We start from the raw sequence: 20,292 nt of genomic DNA on the forward strand, positions 1-20,292 counted from the left end.
AAAAATATATTCAAGTGCTCTCTTCTTCCATCCTTCTCACAAAAATAACCAATAGTTTCTCAAAACATTCTGAACAGTAACTAAGCAAAACAAATTTTAAGTGATACCAAATCTTAAGTGAAGAAAGTTATCTTTTTCTGCTAAATTTCTGGCAAGAATTTAGCCTTTTTTGTTCCTTTTGCCACAGATTCATGTTTAAGGACAAGTTCATAGAACTTGTCCAGAAAAGGCAGGCATGAGATTCATAGGAACAGGAAATGGTCCTAATCACTTAACTCCTTTAACTTTGTTAGCAATCTTGACGCTTTTTAGAAGAATTCAGATCACATTTTAGTGCAGGCCTTATGGTTACAGAAAATATTTCCTCCACAGTATGAAAAAATAAGTCAATGCTTTTTCTAATATTATATGTAAGAAATGATGCAAAGTAGTCATCAATATCATAGACAGTACTCTGAAATTAATCCAAAATAGTCTTGTCTGGGTTTTTCCCATTAGTCTATTAAGAGTGTAAGGGAGAACACAAACAATGTTTGTTCAATGAAATATAAAAGTGAAATTAAAACTAGATGAGCTATATTTAATTAGAATTAAACATTTGCTGTAGGAAGACAGACGGCATTACATATTTCCTTCTAAATGAGGTACTTTAGTTTTCTCAACCTTAAATTTTTTTTCTCGGATTAAAACAAGATATCAATATATCCTGTTAGAATCTGAGGGTAAAATAAGAGAAAATTTCCATTTATATGGCTTTATTTATTTACAATATCAACTTTAGAAAAATTTGCTTTTATTTACAGATTGGTTTTCTATACTGTACCTGACTGTAATGTCTGTTCAGAAACTATGGATGCATCAAGAAGAAAACAAAGAATCATTAGTAAAACAACAAGTTACAATTAAAATCTAGAGTGTTATGACAATACATTCTAAGATGGCCTCACTTTTTTCTTTTAAGTCGATTTGATGACTTTATTTTTTCTGATGGCTATAGGACACCAAAGATTAAAAATAAATGACAATATCTGATGCAAACCCTCAGCATCTAAGAAAAATCCTACAATGACTCAGTGACGTCCAGAGTTTCATAATCAGGAGGTCCTCGGCCTGCTTTTCAGACTGCCCGTGTGTGTGTGTGTGTGTGTGTGTGTGTGTGTGTGTGTGTGTGTGTGTGTGTGTGTGTGTGTATGCATGCGTGCATGTGTACGCACAGGGAGAATATGAATCTGAAAACCTAAGGAGCTAGAGGATATTGAACACATGAAAGATACTACCTTAATATATACCTTTTAGTATTCTTTCTGGGACTCAGCTGATAAGTATAACCAGTTCAGTTATAACAAAACATATACATTCCAAAAAAAAATCACCATGCAGTGCAAAACTGTACAAATTCCCATAGCCACATAGCTTAGGGGAAAAACTGGCTTAGGGCACAACCCTCAAAACCTTCAACAGTGACACACCAAAAAAGATGGGAACCTAATGAAAATAGTAGTACAGTTTTACATTGTTAAACAGCTTGAGAGGTATGAATACTCCTTAAATATGGCATTTCATGTTGGAAAAGACCTGAAGTTTGCTTGTAGAAGTGACAGTGTCACACACACACACAGACACACAAAGAAGTGGGTGTCAGGAGGGGTGCAGCTTGTGAGTAAGCTGACCCTTGAGCACATGGGTCTGAACTGCATTGGTCCACTCAACATGTGAATTTTTTTCATTAAATACAGTACTGTAAATGTATTTTCTCTTCCTTGTGATTCTCTTAACATTTTTTTTTTCCAGCTTATTTTATTGTAAGAATACAGTATATAATACATATAACATACAAATATGTTAATCAACTCTTTATGTTATCAGTAAGGCTTACAATCCACAGTAGGTAATTAGTAGTAAGTTTTTGAGGAATCGGAAGTCATACATGGATTGTCAACTCTAGGGGGTGGGCACCCCAAGCCCGGTGTTGTTCAAGGGTCAACTGTAATTATGAATGATGGAAGACGGGTTCTCTGAAATCGGGATGGAAATCGGTAACACCAAGTGTGAATGGGTATGTCTCATAACATACCTGGGGAAGTGAGGTAGAGAGAGGTTTGAAGTGTATGCATTAAGTGTATGTTTTGTTTCTTTCTTTCTACCCATCTAAGTTCTGCTGGGTGAAACCATGCATAAACTAATGGGGAACAGACATTATGCCCAAAATGTTCACTCAAGAGCATCCATGTTGGGACAAATTCCCATTCTCAGAACAAGCATTATCGCAGAACTGACTATACTTCTTTTCAGGCTTATTTGACACTTAGGAAAATGTGCAGGGAAATTAAAAAAAAAAAATGATGATCAAGTTTGGGAATTCTCAGCTTCCTCGCTTCTCTTCTTTCCTTCAGTTGCTTACTTTCAACTGTTGTTTAGTCATGCCTCCACATCAAAGTAGGCACAGGGGGAAAGAAGAGGTAAGATGCAAATCAGCTAAGTCTCCACTGCTGGGAGCCAGGAAGAAAGCCTGAAGTTAAAAGTAGTAGCCAAGATCAGACTTTGTTTTCTAGAGCTTTAGTAGGGTCTCAGCCCCCCAGCCTAGTAACAGATCTCTGAGGGGCAACTGTAATCAACTACCCCCAGCGACACACAGAATTCTGAAAGAATCCAAGATGACCTATTTGACCAAGTAATTATCCAAGAGCACATTATTTGATGAGAACAATTTCTCTTACATGCACAGGAAAAACTGAAAGTTTTGGTGTGGGGATAACAGAAGAAGTAAAAATGTTCAGAATGTTGAAAAGTTAAGACAAAAAAACATGGAATTAAGGAAGTTAATTCATTAAGTTCTATAATGAGTCTTGAGTTTTCCCATGATACTAAATATGTACTCAATGACATGAGCTCAAATTCTTTCACTTTTAATAAAAGACTCAGTGAAAGATAAAAAGCCACCTTGAAAATCATGTATTTATGTCAAATATTAAATAGTGTCCAATAATAAGCAATATTTTAAATTATTAATATGATTTAATGCTTGTTCAAACAATAGAAAGACCAAGTTATAGAAATCTGGGATTAGTAATTAGCAAAATAACCAATATAGGTACTGTTTTTCTCAATAAATCATTTGTTTTCTATATAATCAGGTTATTGAATGTTCTATTAAAAGTACTAGCTGAATAGTCTGTGAAATCCTGCCTTATATAAAGTTAGCAATACTTAAACCATTTACCCCCTCAATCATATCTATAAAAGAAAATATGCATGGGTCTCATTTTAGAGTTTAGTAATACCACTGATGATAAAAACATTCCAAAAGAGATCAACTTCCTTTAGAGAATGCAATTTTTAAAAAATTACATTGATAGAAATTTCTCCCAAAACTATTTTAATCAACTCAATCTAAAGAATATTTATGTACATAAATTTACATTTACTTCTTGGACTTTTAGAAGGGATATAAATAACATAAAAGTAATCAAAATATAAAGTAAGTATGCATACCACGCAAACTTCCTGTAGTTAAAAGTGCTCGAGCTTTGTCAGCTAAATCACTATTTAGAGTATTTCCCAGAAGTAAAACATCTATGGCCTCTTGCTTGGAGCTGTCAAAGAAGTTATTCTGAATCGTCCTAGTAACAGAACGAGCACCATCTTTTAACTTTCCAGCCTGTTGGGGAAGAAAAAAAGAGCATGGATTTTTGTTCCAAAGAGTGTTGATTTTACTCAGTAGACATTTTGAAACTTTAAACCAGTTTTATATGACTTTACTGCAATAAAAAGGACCCAATCATTCTATTTTGAGTATCAAATCATCATATTAAAATGGCTCAAGATGTCATTGTTTCTTTTCCTTTTGGATAATAGCTCTGCACAAAAAGATGGAAAAAGCTCAATACCACAACCTCATCCACTAATGATATCGAGAGCTGTAAATGTTTAAAATTGTTTACTATAAAGGAAATAAAGTGAAGTGTACTTATTTAAAACAAGAACTTTACTTCTTACACTGTAACTTTTAGAACTGGGGATGGGATGGTGGGGGAAGCAGAGATCAAGGATATGGTGCACTCATATTCTCTTAGAAAAACTTCAAAGTACTTCAACAGTAGAAAAATAAAATTGGAATTGCTCCTAAATAACTTTAATATTAGTTAAAACTAAGACTGAACATAAGAATGAAGGACTAGTCTAAAAAGAAATTTATCACTATAGTTCATAAATATTAAATGCAAACTACAGTTTGTATATCTCAGGTCATTTTATTACCCATGTAAATATAAATAATAAACATGATAAACTTGGGCCAATTCCTATAGTGGAAGAGCTGAGTGTAACTTCTTTTCTGAGTACAGCTGAGACACAATGTTACGTTAGTTTCACATGAACAACGGTGATTAGGTACCACCTGTCACCGTGAAACGTTATTACAATACTGCTGACTATATTCCCTACGCTGTGCCTTTTATTCCCGGATGTATTCGCTCCATAACTGGAACCCTGTATTTTCTGATTATAACTTTTAATGAGCACCTATTTTACTTAGGCATGTTAGTTTCCATAAAGATTTCTTTTGACCTTATGAATTTTGATGTCTAAAAAAAAAAAAAAACACCAAATGCTTCAGTTTGCAATATGCAATTTTCATTCCTTATAGAAATATCAGTAATTTGAGAATTAAAACGTTATTTCCTTCCACATGATAACACATACAAATGACATTATTTGAAAAGACACTCACCATTCATATTATCAGGCAATTAATCAAAAGGAACCCAGAGAAAGGAAAAGAAAGAGCAGTTCAGATGTTAGAGTTTAGTTCAATTCAGACTAGTATATTTAATATGTGAAATTTCGTTTCTATTATCTTAGAGACAAAAGACCACTGAAAATATATGTAACCTCTGTATATATACTGTCATAGTCACTGCAAAAACAAAAAGGCAGAAGAACATAAAAGAATATTTTAAGCAACAGTTGTAGAGAATCTAGTTTTAACAGTAAGAATGATATTTTCTCTAGATATTCTCTATTTTAAAGGAATAATAAATGAGGTTTAACAATTTCAGGTTTTCAAAAATAGGGCCCATTTAAGAAGTAAACATTTGTAAATGTCAACAAAATCATTTCTGTGGGGGCGCCTGGCTGGCTCAGTCGTTAAGCGTCTGCCTTCAGCTCAGGTCGTGATCCCAGGGTCCTGGGCTTGAGCCCCGCATCGGGCTCCCTGCTCTGCGGGCAGCCTGCTTCTCCATCTCCCACTCCCCCTGCTTGTGTTCCCTCTCTCGCCGTGTCACTTTCTGTCAAATAAATAAATAAAAATCTTAAAAAAAATCATTTCTGTGATTTGAACAAAAGAAGTTTCGCAGGTAAGGCCAATCTCTGAACAGAGAGAGGCATGGCATTTTATGAGATATAGAAGAGGAAGAAGATTTAGAAATTAAAAGAAGATCTAGATATGATGAATGGTCTTCAAAGAATTTCAGGTGCTGTACTGAGGAGGCTGCAGAACTATAAAAATGTTAAATGTCCTTATTTCTATACTTGAGGTTATCTGAAGAACTGTAGAAATTTGAAATGTTAATAAAGTCCAACTGAGAACAGGAGGCTTAAAAGGCAATATTAAGCATATAAAACAAGTCCCTCAATAAGTGCCAAATAGTAGAGGAGAAAGTGGTCTGTAGATAATAAGGCCAGCAATTAAAAAGTAATGATGAGGCAGAGAATTATTAGTAAGTTCATCTCTCACACTTCTTTTGTACATTTTGATAGCCTCCTTTTCAAGGTAAGACAAATAAAAGAATAGAAACTTAATAATCAAGCCCTAAAAGTGTTGGGTTCATAGGAGGTGTTACATAAATTGTCCAATGATTTGTTCATCCATTCACTATTTGTCACAATTCTATTAAACAGTAGGCACTACAAGTGCTGGGAACACAAAGCCAAATGTGATAGGACCCCTTATTAGGATGACTATGGTTAAAAAAAATAATATTTATAATCAAAATAAACAACATAAAACGTAAAACAGATATGTAAGGGAAACTCATGAAAAAAAATGTAAGCAATACCTACACAGGCCTACTGGATTATATCACTAAACAACTAAATATGTCATCCTAATATCCCCCAAACCTAGGGAAATAACTCTCTTCCATCCAACCACTGGTATGTGTTACAAAAGGAAGTGTTAAAGAGGACATAAAGGCATAATAAAACAAAATTCTGAAACAGATACCTAAAATAACCCAACATTCATTCATTCATTCATTTATAAATGGGAGCAGGGGGATGGGAGGGGAGGGGCGGAGGGAGAGAATCCCAAGCAGACTCCCCATTGAGCCTGGAGCCTGCAAGGGGGGGGCAGGTGGTGCTCAATCTCAGGACCCATGAGAGTATGACCTGACCCAGGGGCCCCCCACCTACTAATTTAAAAGGAGATGATTTAAAATCTTATTAAAGGGATCTTTTGTAATGTTATGATAAATCTAGATCTACCTTAGCCTTTCCTTCAAGAGCTCCAGTCCCTGCGTATATCTTACTGATTGAATCACCATTCACGGACCACATCGACCTAAAAACTTCTTGAAAGCGAGTCACCAACTGAGGCTTTTCAGCTAAGCCGAGAGCTTCCAGCTGTTTAGCTAGCATCTAAAACAGCAAAAGAGAAACTTTTATAAGTATATTAATACATTGTGATGTGACTTTTTAAGAACTACAAGAATCAAATAAAAATTTACAATTTATAGGGCTATGTGGGACGGGATCCTGAAAACCCACCAGTTTACTAGGTAGGCTGTGTTCTGTCCCACGATTTCACTTTTTAAAGTAAATACCACATCAGTGAAGCTTACAAATAGCTTAATATTCCCATGTAGCAATATTCCCACATCAGTGAAGCTTACAAGTACCTTAATATTCCCATGTAGCAATATTCTTTCTGGTTAAATGATAAAATTAACCTTATTAAAATGTCTCTATAAATCAGACTGGTTTACCTTGTTCACGAAAAGAACTAATTTTCTGTGCTCTATGGCATGCAATAGAGCACAGAAAATATCTGCCTAGGTTATTTAAATATATATAGAAATAACTAAATTTCTTTAATGTTTGGATTGGGTTCTATACATTTGGGATTAAAATCAGGAGATTATGAGAAAAGTAGAGTTGCTCTTGAACTATCACAAAAATAAATAAATTAGTCCTCTTTCTAAATAAAGTCATGTTCGTTTAGTGTATAAAGCCTATACTGGTAATGTATATAAAGGGGAACTGGGGGGAATACATCATGCAAGAATGCAAGGTCTTCAGGCCACCACAGTTCCTTCATCTTTGAATGAACTTTGGCCTTTAAATCTGGCAGTCAAAACAATTCATAATCTTTACCCAGTCTATTTGTCTTATTTGGAATCCAGTCATGTTTTATGCCTTGCATTTTTACTTAACTCCTTCCCATTTGTGTTTCCTTTTATCTATAAGTATCGTGATTATCCATATTTATAGAGAGATCAAAAACTAAAGTAATATAAAAAACACTAAACTAGGTTCATTTGGTTACCTATGGACTTATCCAGAGCTATTCTTCGTCAGCATGAATAATACAAAATTAGCCTCCAGTACTACCTCTATCATTTATAGCTCCCTCTCTTCAAGGAATTTGGCAAAACTAGTCTTCACTTCTAGTTTGGCTTTGCCTACTTTAGCAGTAAATTTTGTAATCAGTCAACCAATTGCTATATACAAGGGAGTACTCTCACACCTAGCTACCAACAGTGGATAGTCAGCTAAGTCAGATTCTGAGAACTAACACTTGTTATACTTTTAATGAAGACTGTCAAGTATTTCAATAAGTTTACTCTCAGAATCTAAGTAAACATATTCAGCCACTTAAAAACACAACTCAAAACAAACCCAAGCCATGTGATAAATGCCATTCAAATGACCAAATCCTGCTTTCAGTTTTCTTGTCTCTGTCATCATACCTTCTACATAAATTACATAAGACTCAATGACAACATCTTTAAAAAGGCACAACAGTAAAATTTATTTAGCTACATGAAGAATACATTTCTGTAGCAGAGAATTCTACACACTGTGCTTTCGTTTTTGAGATAGAACCTCAGCTGCAAAGTAACTAATTAACCAGTGTCCTGGCCAAATTTAAGATCATTAACTGGAAGAAATAAGAACATGTTATTTCCTATTCCTGTTTTTTATAATATTTGAGAACTATGCTAAGTTCCTATGTAACTAAATGAAGACCCACCACAGCCTTATGACCCCTACTGTTGCATAATAGGAAAGAAAGAAAGCTCAGCATTGCTAGCATGTCATATAGTTGAGACTATGTCTATATTAGACTGAATTTATGGATAGGTGGTAAAGAAAACAACTTTTAAACAAAGACTTTGTTACAGAAGCTGAATCTCATTCACTCTCATTCTCACTAATAATTGCATTTTCACCAATCCTGTTTTTAGTAGCTGACTGATTTGAAAACACCATATAAATCGCACTGGGTTACAGACCGTCAAAAATATAATCCTATAGATGTGAAAAAAGATTCTCCCCAACTCTGAAGAAACTACACAAAGAGCAAAGGCCAATATATATATACACTATGTTTGTGTGTGTATGTATATATGTGTGTGTGTGTATGAATATAATTTTTTTTCTTCCAAAAGGCAAAAGAAGTAATTGTTGGAATAGCATAAATACCAGTTTTTAAAGGGAAAGTTAAGGAACAATACAGGGAAATATCAGCTATCTAAGGGAGTATTTGGAACAGGTAAAGGGAACATTTAAATGAAAAGGAATTTTGAGGGAGGGAAAACCCGTAAGAGAAGAAATGCCTTTAATGGAGCATAATTTCATTTTATGAAAAGTGACTAATGAGAAACATAAATATTACAAAAACACTGAAAGAGGCATTTGATACAAGTCACATACATACATTTCAACTTATTTTTTTTACCTCTAAGCCAAGGAACGCCTGCACACTATTTGTTCTATCAAGACAGTCCAAGCAGTTTGTTCGAACTGTACCACTCTGGCATCTGCAACAAATTCAGTAAAGTTTAACAGCTAGTTTGAAACACAAATAAAGCTAAAACAAAATGAGAACAATTAAGGTGATTAAAATACAGCATCCACTTTTTACCCCCAACTTTTTATTACTACAATTTTCAAACACACAAAAAAGATGAAAGAATTTTACAGCAAACATCCACATACCCACCATCTAGAGTCTACAACTGTTAATTCTTTCATATATTCTTTATCACATACTTATTTATCTACACCCACTTATTTTTAATTAGGCCAGTAGTCAGGACCTAAATATGCATTCAAATTTATAACCCCATAGCTCTTTGCACATAAAAGATAATCAAGTGTTTATGGAAGAAATTTTAAAAGCCTAAGATGTTATCTCTACTGACCTCTACAAATTTCTATGGCATTGATACTAAATATTGCACAAATTGAAAAAACTGAAAGTTTGAGCTTTGTTCACTAAAGTTTACCTCATCCTATACTCTGACCTTAGTTTTTTTTAATACTTACTTTCCTCCTCTACTTCATAATCAAGAACTGAAGATTTAAATTACACTAAAGCAGACAATAGGCAACGTCTTTTACTTCTATTTGCATTTAATAGGCCTTACTGAGGTCAAGATATATTAAAATACTAGTTTTAAGAGAGAAGTGAAATAGCCTCACATATAATAGCATGAGATCTGGAGCCAGATAAATCCTAGTTCTAACACTTTTTAGTTATGTGTTTTGGGGCAAATTATAGCCTATGCCTCAATCTCCTCAAATGTTAATGGGGATAATAATAGAACCTATCCCTTCAAATGTTGTTACAGGTACATGTAAAGACTACGTACACTGCCTGGCTTATAATATGTGCCAATATAAGCTACTGTTACTATTACTTGTTCAATTCTAAAGAAAGAAAAACAAGCCTAAAATCAAGTATAATAAAGATATTTTATTTTATTTTATGATAAACTTTGGTGTAAAAAAAGGAAATTTAAGAGCTCAATGTTAAGAACAATTTTTACAATATAGCAAAGTTCCAACTCAAAGAAAAGAGAAACAGAGCAGTCAAACCTTTGAACTTCACTTCCATTGAAATAAAAAAATCCATAATCTACAAACTTTTGGACTTGAGGTTTAAGAACACTATGTAATTTTTCTGCCTTTCCTCCTTTAACCATTTGATGATAGTCAAAATTCACCATCTGGATATCAGCAGCATGTTCAGAAGCTTTCAAGTGACTCTGAAAGTAAAAAGGCAAATACTCATCTAAATGTTAACTAAATACAACCTTATCAAGTAATGTTAAAATGGAACCTCACATTTTAAATTTAAACCTCAGCATGGTCCCTTGAAATCTCACTGATCTCACACAATGCATGCATCGATGCTGGCCATAAAATGGAAAATTATTTGCTGATATCCAATAACATCTTTTTGTAAAACCTCATATATGGTCCCCGAGAGATTAGGTGACATAATTAACATCAGAGAACTTAAATAATATTCTCATCTGGTTTAGAAAATTAAAAATTATTTCTAACTACCAGCACTTCATTTTTTAGACATTTAATACCTGTATCTGTTATAGAATGTCAAAATAAAGTAACTGATTTAAGACAAAACCTATCAAAGACTGAAAAATTCATTTTTTAATACTTTCAAATGTTTTAAAAGTCATTCTCTAAAGTACAATCTGTTTATTAACAATATTTATTTCACAAGCCTAAAAACAAAATAGTCAAATAATTAAGTTACTTCCAGACTTCATGAGACTGAACTTCAGAAAATGTTCTCTAACCATTTTGTTTGATTTAAGCTTTTAATCTTAAGGAACACCATCATTTATATTAATTCATTATTGATTCAATAAGCGTTTATGAAGAATACTTTTTTTTTAGAAGTTGGACATATCTTTGGGTTCTTTTTTACTTGAAATATTCAAGTTTTCTCTCAAGAAGGTATAGCCTTGCATGTATACAAATGTGTTATTCACCATTTCATAGGTTTAAAACAATGACTGTGGTTTCTAGGAAACAGGCAAGGCAATGAACAGATGAAGGGGGAAACTGCCTGGTATCTTTTTACCAGTGATAGATGAACATTTTTCAGAGAGGAGGATATTCTTCTGCTTCTCCACAGCCTAAATAAGTACATTTCAGAAAACAGCATCAATTGCTTTGAAAGCTTCCCATGATCCCAATTTCAGCAACATTACATAAAACTGTTTCTTAGTAGCCCAAAGAGTTAATGGTTCCAACAAGTACCCAACCTTTTTCTAGGAAGTAATTTCATTATTGTATCATATTATTTTTTAATATAATTTACATGTCCATGGGCCAGAAGAAAAAATGATCATGCCTACCTGGAAAGCCTTACTTAGCATATGTTCACCTTCCTTAGATCCAAGCAAATTTACTATTATTTGTTTACCATATAAATTCTTAAGTGTTCTAAAATGCCTATTTAGGAAAAAAAGAAATAAGCATATGTCAAGTGATAAGCTAATTTTTTTTCAACAAACAGAAATCCATTAAATAGAACCTACAAAACTGTTTTCTAAACTCCCAGAATTGGCAAAACTGGATACAAATTCATTCCACCAATTTATTCCTCTCAAAACTCTGAATTTATGAAAATTCAGTTAATGCCCATTTCCTCTCTGACTCATCAATGCTGAGACTCCCATCTGTGCTGGAGCTGCTGGACCCACTCCGCCCCTCTCCACTCTGTGAGGCTGGTGCCACATAAGCACCGAGAACACAAGCCATCCAGCTTGGGATGGCAGCCACGACAGAGGGCTGCACCTCATTATGTGAGGACATCACATACTCCACGGGTATTCAGGATCTCCTTAACAGCTCTAATCTTATGAAAATAGGCCCCAAATAGGAGTTTTTTTTTTTTTTTTTTTTTTTCTCTCCAGCTTCTAACCATTCCAGGGGCTATGGAGAAATGCTGTCCCAAGGAAATACAACATGAACCACAGACACAATTTTAAATCTTCTAGAAGGTACATTAAGAAAAGCAAAAATAAACAATGAAATTAATTTATATATTTTATTTAACCCAATATAGCTAAAATATCATTTCAACATGTAATATAAAACAAATATTAATAAGATATTTCGCATTTTGTTTGCACTAGGTCTTTTTTTAAATTTTTTAATTTAAATTCAGTTTAGTTAACAGATAGTGTATTATTAGTTTTAGAGGTAGAATTTAGTGATTCATCAGTTGCATATAACACCCAGTGCTCATTACATCAAGTGCTTTCCTTAACGCACATCAACCAGTTACCCCATCCCCCCACCGACCTCCCCTCCAGTAACCCTCAGTTTGTTTCCTGGAGTTAAGAGTCTCTTATGGTTTGCCTCTCTCTCTGTTTTCATCTTATTTTATTTTTCCTTCCCTTCCCCTATGTTCATCGGTTTTATTTCTTAAATTCCACATATGACTAAAATCATATAGTATTTGTCTTTCTCTGACTCATTTCACTCAGCATAATACCCTCTAGTTCCATCCATGACGTTGCAAATGGCAAGATTTCATTCTTTTTGATGGCGGAGTAATATTCTATCGTGTATGTATGTATATGTTTACACACACACACACCCTACCTTCTTTATCCATTCATTGGTTGATGGACATCTGGGCTCTTTCCATAGTTTGGCTATTGTGGGCACTGCTGCTATAAACATTGGGATGCATGTGCCCCTTCAAATCACTCTGTTTGTATCCTCTGGATAAACACCTAGTAGCCAATTGCTGGGTCATAGGGTAGTTCTATTTTTAACTTTTTGAGGAACCTCCATACTGTCTTCCAGAGTGGCTGCACCAGTTTGCATTCCCACCAACAGTAAGAGGGTTCCCCTTTCTCTGCACCCTCTCCAGCTTCTGTTGTTTCCTGGATTGTTAATTTTAGCCATTATGATTGGTGTGAGGTGGTATCTCATTACGGTTTTGATTTGTATTTCCCTGATGCCAAGTAGTGTTGAACTTTTTTTCATGTGTCTGTTGGCCATCTGTATGTCTTCTTTGGAGAATGTCTGTTCATGTCTTCTGCCCATTTCTTAACTGGATTTTTTTTTTTTTTTTTTTTGGATCGTTGAGTTTGATAAGTTCTTTACACATTTTGGATTCTAGCCCTTTATCTGAGAAATCATTTACAAATATCTTCTCCCATTCCATAGGTTGCCTTTTAGTTTTGTTGACTATTTCCTTTGCTATGCAAAAGCTTTTTATCCTGATGAAGTCCCAATAGAGTTCATTTCTGCTTTTGTTTCCCTTGCTTTTGGAGGCGTGTCTAGCAAGAAGCTGCTGTGGCCAAGTCAAGGTTTCTGTGCACTAAGTCTTTGAAATCTAGTGTGTATTTTACACTTACAGTACATCTCAGTTTGGACTAGTCATATTTCAAGTACTCAGTAGCTACATGTGGCTAGTGGTTACCCTATTAGACAACATATTCAAAGCCATGGTTTTGAGGCCAAGAGATCAAGACCCACAACCTAGTGCTATCAACCCCAGAAGTCATAATACTGGGTATCACTTTCTTCTGGTTAAATTAGGAGTCAGAAGAAATTTTACTTAGAGCCAAAACAAGCTGAAATGAATCAGTAAAATATAATAACTAGTTCTGTTGCTTAACAATATCAAAATTTATGTATGTAAAATGTAAAAATAATCAGTCTTACCTGTCAAAAGCAGGGGCATTGGCTTCAAATCCCCTTGACATACGAACACGATGAGATCCCACCTACCAGAGAAACACATTTAATCATACCAAAAGCCAACATGTAGACAAAAGAAATATCATTGTTTACAATATGTAGTAACTCATTTGTTGAACACACAATAGTACAATGAATAATTGATTTTCATTCATATTGTTTAAAAAAAAACAAGTTCAAAGGGCTTCCTTTCCCTTTATTTTTAAAAACATGACCTCATTAAAAAAAAAACTAGAAGTTATGAAACACTCATAAACTAACAATAATTTTTACTTATGAAAAATATTTTTAAGAGGTCTTTTGTATACATTACCTTGTTTTAAGCTCAAACTACATGCCCTGTATAAGTTAACATATTACTACCATCTGTGTAATAAAAAAACTGAAATGCAGACAAGTGAAATAACTTGTCCTCTTAGGTCAACAGAACTAATTCCAAAACAAGTGGTTCACACAAGAATTTAGGTCTCCTGAACTAAATTCCTACTCTTCCAACTCTACCTACGTCTACAAGTGAAGTGTCTACATATTTTTTCTTTGTTATGCTAAATGCTCTATTCACTTCTCCTTCACCTAAAGATCCAACAAATTAAAAACACTGTTCCTGGGGGCGCCTGGGTGGCTCAGTTGGTTAAGCGACTGCCTTCGGCTCAGGTCATGATCCTGGAGTCCCGGGATCGAGTCCCGCATCGGGCTCCCTGCTCAGCAGGAAGTCTGCTTCTCCCTCTGACCCTCCCCCCTCTCATGCTCTCTCTATCTCATCCTCTCTCTCAAATAAATAAATAAAATCTTTAAAAAAAAAAAACAAAAACACTGTTCCTGGAAAAACAGGCTTTCCAAGTCAGTCTCACAGTCACACACACACAATCAGATAATATGGATTAAGAGAACTAAACAAGATGGAAAGTATCTGCCTTTCTGTTTTGTTACAGTTTTTCTTTTTTCACATAGGAGAGTAGCAGAAAGATGACACAAAATTAAGAAAGAAATGAGGGGTGCCTGGGTGACTCAGTCGGTTAAGCGACTGCCTTCGGCTCAGGTCATGACCCTGGAGTCCCGGGATCGAGTCCTCCATCGGGATCCCTGCTCGGCAGGGAGTCTGCTTCTCCCTCTGACCCTCCCCCTCTCATGTGCTCTCTCTCATTCTCTCTCTCTCAAATGAATAAATAAAATCTTTAAAAAAAAAAAAAGAAATGAGATGCTAAGAAGAAATATAAAAGTGACACCAGATTATCTCTCTGAACTTCACTTTTAAACATTTCCCTCTGAGGCCCTGGTATCAACGTTCCCCAGAATTCATTCTCCCCAGTTTGAACAAGGTGACTTTATTTATGTATTTATTTTTTAAAGATTTTATTTATTTATTTGACAGAGAGAGACACAGCGAGAGAGGGAACACAAGCCGGGGGAGTGGGAAAGGGAGAAGCAGGCTTCCCGCCGAGCAGGGAGCCCGATGCGGGGCTCGAACCCAGGACCCTGGGATCATGACCTGAGCCGAAGGCAGTTGCTTAACCAACTGAGCCACCCAGGTGTCCCTGAACAAAGTGACTTTAAAGGGGCATGGGAAGAGGGCTACCAAATCAGTCATGCAGTTTGGTGAATAAAATAAAAAAATTAGCTCTAACATGCTCATCCAATTTGAAAACTGAATTAACAGTATTATCCATTCATCAAGCATCCTTCTCTCCGGATAAGACAAGTGAGACAATTTAGTAACTCCCCTAATAATCAGTATTTTCTCTTTAATGTTTTGTCTTTTCAACAAGAAACTGACTTGCCGAATGCCACACCTATATTCAATTTTATTTTATGGTGCTTAATAATCTTTATAAAATTTTAAAATTTGAAAGATGTACACCCCAGGGCATTAGGCATTTTAGACTGAAGAAAACTCATCAGAAGTCAATACCTTTTCTTTGGAGTAGTCTCAGGTAATTACCTATAACTCTATAAAAGTCCAAGACTTAGCATTTTTCTACCGATTAATATTTATACTGAACAGTACTGCCAACTGTCAAGAAGGTAAAAAAAAATACAAGTTCTGTTTTTCAAGCAATGGCTGTGGTTGTCCCCCAGCACTGTGGTCTTCGACACACAACTAGCTATACATCATAACTCTTCTAGTAACATATTGGTTAAACTAGACTGGTTTTATTACTCAATTAGGTTTTAGGACAACTGCCTAAAAAAAATTCTATAATAAAAGAGCTCTTAGATTAATTGTGATAAAAGTAGTACTCCAGAATGTTTTAAGGCTTTAAATAACCATAAATTTATCCAATTTTTTAAAAAGTTGTACCAAAGATATCTTTTAAAAACCATTTAATTGGGTGGTATGGAACATCATTTTCCATCAGTACTACTGCTTCATGTTTACATATTTCTAAAACTTCAACCAAAAATTGAGTATGCAACCCTGTACTAGACATAGATCTGATAATGCTTACCATGTTAAGGCTAATATAAGCTGTAACATAATGTCAGAATAAGAGTATAAATTGTAAATGTTAAATAACTTCTGAGAAAGGAAGTCATAAGTAAAATGAATGAGTTGCCACCACTTAAAGTATCATTCTTTACCTGGGTAGCACCTTATGACAACTCCTAGTAATTCCTCAAACTAATTCATATTGACATTTACCTCTTCTGTAAAAGGCCTGACCGCCCCCCCCGCCCAAACAGATGGTAAGCTCTCTCTGAAGCATCAGTATTGTCTTTGAATTTCTCATGGTATACAACACTATATACCCAGTATAGAATAATATACATGGGAAGAACATAAGTATTTAATGAAGAGATCAGTGTGGAGGAGGGACTGAATCCATTCAAGGAGATCTGAGTGGGCTATATTGAAGGATGGCAAAGTTTAATATGGGGAGCAGAGGATACTTGTTAGAAAACAGCAAGGCATGAAGTTGAATAGGCAGAGGAAAGTAGATCGTGAAGAAAAGGGCACCTTACAGATGTGATGAGCATAGTATTTCAAAAGTGAGAAGAACTGCCAGAGAGCTGGGAGGAGACCAGTCAGAAAACTGTGAGAGTCTTCCAGGCAAATAAATGAGGAACACTCTAACTGGGATGATGGGAGTGGGAAACTGAAAGCAAGGCAGAGGCCCGGTGCCCAGGAGGACGCAGGGCTACTTCTGCTGGTTCAGGACTGGTTCTTGGAGCAGACAGGGTTGGAGATGCGTCAAGGCCAATGGAATAGCATCAGGTACACAGAAGTTCTCAAATGTGAATGGTAGGGAATTGGGTTAAAAATACAGATTTTTGGTCTCATTCCAAGAGATTCTCTTTCAGCTGATGTGAAGTTGAGGCCATGAATCTGTATTTTAAAATCACCTCAGAGGATTCCTTCAAAACCTTACAACTAAAAAAACCTCAGAGGAATTAACTGTGGAGGGTAAAAGGCAAGTGAAGGGACGACTCTCTGTCCATGCCTTCTGAAGTGGGACATCTTGCTAGGTAACACAAACATCAAGGAACCCTAAAATTAATTCCAGTTCTGAGAACACACAGGACACCTAACAATCATTTTCAACCACTCTGTCAAAAGCCCTTGTTTGTCTTCTAAGGGAAAATAAATTTAGGGACTTGGTATTTTGTATTTTTAAAAATGAGTATTTTTCAGTTTTTAAAAATTGATAAAATATTTTCATTCCTCTATTACCTATTCTTAGAATGATGGGGAAAATGTTTTTCTGTAAAAGATACTTATGAAACTAATCCATTCCTGTTCAAAAAAAGGCTGACTTTAAAAACTACTAAGCTAAATAATTGAGAACCACTTAGTCCCTAACCAATGACAACACAATAGGCCAGCTCCATGAAAATTTAGCAGAATTGTTGGACTGTCTCAACATCTGAAAAATTACTATCTTTATCAAGAAATGCATGATTTTAAAATCCGTAGCTTTCAGCCCTTAAACAGTACAGCACTGGCGAGACAGACTATGTGGGCCAGCCACAGAACACAGCTGGGGGGAGGTGGGTAGCTTCAACCAAGGAGGATCACTCAATGTAACTACTCAAGATCCAATCATATTGAATAATCAAACACTATAATTCTGAGCTTCTAATAAAATATCACAGAGAGCAGCTAACAGAGGGTCCATAAATAGGTTATTACCATTTCTTATACTCCCCTGTCTCTAAAGCAAAAGCATTCACCTTGCATCAAAACAAGGCTTTCGAAATGTTCTTAAAACAAATATTCCAAACACCTTCCTCTGATCACAAAGGCTTAGGAGAAGTGGACTAGGGTTGGGATTTAATCCCAAAAGAGACTTGGGGAGAGCTATATCTGCTTAAGTTACCCTTCCAAGCCAAAGAGAAAACCTGCATAAGTCAAAATTCATGACAAGAACTCCTGGGTTCTTGCAGTTTAAGCAGTTCTTGTAACTGCTTTTAATCCTTGTTAATTCTTGGCCTGTCTTACATAAATTGCAGTATTGCAAAGGTTCAAGTGGTCTGCAATCTTTCTCCACACAGCCGTACTAAAATGTAAGAGATCCAGCTGTGAACTAAAAGGAGGCAAGACTGTTTTCTGTCCATAGTCTCAGTATTATAGGCTAAGGCATAAAACTTAGTAGACAATACACACTAGAAGTCTAAGATGAAAATAACGTATACTTTAGGGACTGAAGATTTTTGAATAAAAAAATGCAAAATCACGCCATTATGAGCAATCTAATACTATGAACTTACATGAAAAAAATCTTATATCTTAAAGATTAGATGTTTATATCAACAAAGTAAAAAAAAAAATCAGAAAGCAAACCAGAGAACATATTAAAGATGACAGGTCACTAAAAATTATAAAGTAAAATTTCAGTAGCAGATGTATTATTGGTAACAACAAAAGCTAACCGTTACAGAACAGTGTTGCTGTGGGTACCAGGCATTGGTCTTAGTACTTTTCATTTTATCTTTACAACCCTATGAACAGGAACTACTAATATTATTAGTCCCATTTTTTTATAGATAAGCAAATTGACACACAGAGGGGTTAAACCACTGGCCCAAGATCACACAGCTAGTAGTGGCAGAGTAAGGATCCAAACTGAAAAGTCTGGTTTCTGAAGCCTTTTTTTTTTTAACTACTACATTCTTCTACCTAAAGAGGCTAAATTGTTATATATTAAGATACTGAGATAGTAAATATGAAACAATGAATATCAAGTGCTATGGAAACATTAAAATTTTAATATTAAATACCGCAGTTGAATTTCTATGGACATGTGAAAGAACATTAAATGAAAAATACCTAAGACAATTCCATGAACTCTTCTTGTATTTAGACCCTCATTTGTGAATCTAGCTAGTATTACTAAACTGAATAACAGAACTATCCAATGAACTAATAAACTATCCTCAAAGTTTAAAAAACATGGAAAATATTCAAGAGAAAACACAAGACAAAAAATGTTACACAGATACCTGCAACCCTGGTTGCTCCCAGAACAATGGAACAGATCCCCGGATTTGTATGAAAGAAGAAACAGAGTCATCTAAGTACACAACCTACAGAGAAAAATCATATATAAAATATTTCCATAAAGTTATTACCTCTAAATGACAAAGACAAATTACTAACATCTGTTGCCTGCTAGTTTTATCTTATGACCAGTCTCTCACATATATTTGTCCTAACAAAATATCCAGAAGAGGCGACTAAATAAGTTTGACTTTCTTTTAATTAGTGAGTTTTTCTGTATATTAACCAAAAAATAGTAAAAACATAAACATATGAGTCACAACTTTTAAAAAAGAATGCCTTCTAAATCTCAATATTTTACACAAGTACCTTTATTTTTTTTCTTTAGCTTTTTTATATTTTTCAAAAACTAATTTGAAGAACTGAGTTGGGCTGGGGGTGTGGGCTGAGTTTCATTTATATGGTTTCAGAGCCAAAAAATGTCATAATTTTTTTAAAAATTCAAGTATAATTAACACACAGTGGTATATTCGTTCTAGGTGTACAATGTGATGATTCCACAATTCTCTACACTTTTCAGTGCTCATCAAGGTAAGTGCATTCTTATTCCCCTTTATCTATTTTATCCATTCCCCCATCCACTTCCCCTGTGCCAACCACCTGTTTGTTCTCTGTATTTAAGAGTCTTTTTTTTGTTTGTCTCTTTTTTTCTTTGTTCGTTTTGTTTCTTAAATTCCACATATGAGTGAAATCGTATGGTATTTGTCTTTCTCTGACTGCAAATGCCATAACTTAATTTTAGATGAGTTTGATTTAATTTTACAAAAACCCCACTTTTATTAAGTTGTCTAGCTCTATAATTGAGGATTTTTAAATTCAATACCAAAATGTACAGCACTGACAACGTCATGCTAATTCGTAAAAATCTTGTTACTCATTTGAAGAGCCATACCTAAGTTTGTTTATAAATAAGTCTGTTTCAGGGAAGCCTTCCTTAAGGCCAGTAAGTAGCCAAGAACAACCACAAAATGACATTACAGATGTGAAAAGGAGTTCTGAATCAAATTGAAATCTGTTTCTGTTATTTTCTGGGCCTC

At 34.9% G+C, this 20,292-nt stretch overlaps 1 protein-coding gene and 1 long non-coding RNA gene across 23 annotated transcripts in view; one reads left to right on the forward strand and one right to left on the reverse strand.

Annotated features, from left to right (window-relative positions):
* Positions 1-20,292, reverse strand: part of SYNJ1 (synaptojanin 1) — an 88,070-nt gene that overhangs the window by 40,600 nt on the left and 27,178 nt on the right. For 14 of the 22 annotated variants that reach the window (XM_035728198.1, XM_027584509.1, XM_027584505.1 and 11 more), the window contains 8 exons: positions 19,198-19,281; positions 13,723-13,784; positions 11,394-11,490; positions 10,102-10,271; positions 8,960-9,041; positions 6,484-6,636; positions 3,493-3,658; positions 824-847 (listed from right to left, as the gene is read on the reverse strand). In XM_035728198.1, the coding sequence (XP_035584091.1) occupies positions 824-847; positions 3,493-3,658; positions 6,484-6,636; positions 8,960-9,041; positions 10,102-10,271; positions 11,394-11,490; positions 13,723-13,784; positions 19,198-19,281 (838 nt within the window). The remainder of the gene's footprint in view (positions 1-823; positions 848-3,492; positions 3,659-6,483; positions 6,637-8,959; positions 9,042-10,101; positions 10,272-11,393; positions 11,491-13,722; positions 13,785-19,197; positions 19,282-20,292) is intronic. The other 8 variants (XM_027584511.1, XM_027584508.1, XM_027584501.1 and 5 more) reach the window with 2 other exon arrangements.
* The window catches only part of LOC113917054, a 54,490-nt gene that overhangs the window by 30,904 nt on the left and 3,294 nt on the right, over positions 1-20,292 (forward strand). Inside the window, exon 4 of the long non-coding RNA XR_003518115.1 lies at positions 19,735-19,786. This is a non-coding gene — a long non-coding RNA (uncharacterized LOC113917054). The remainder of the gene's footprint in view (positions 1-19,734; positions 19,787-20,292) is intronic.

This window comes from Zalophus californianus, chromosome 1 (assembly GCF_009762305.2).
Source record: "Zalophus californianus isolate mZalCal1 chromosome 1, mZalCal1.pri.v2, whole genome shotgun sequence".
NCBI classification, from domain to species: domain Eukaryota; kingdom Metazoa; phylum Chordata; class Mammalia; order Carnivora; family Otariidae; genus Zalophus; species Zalophus californianus.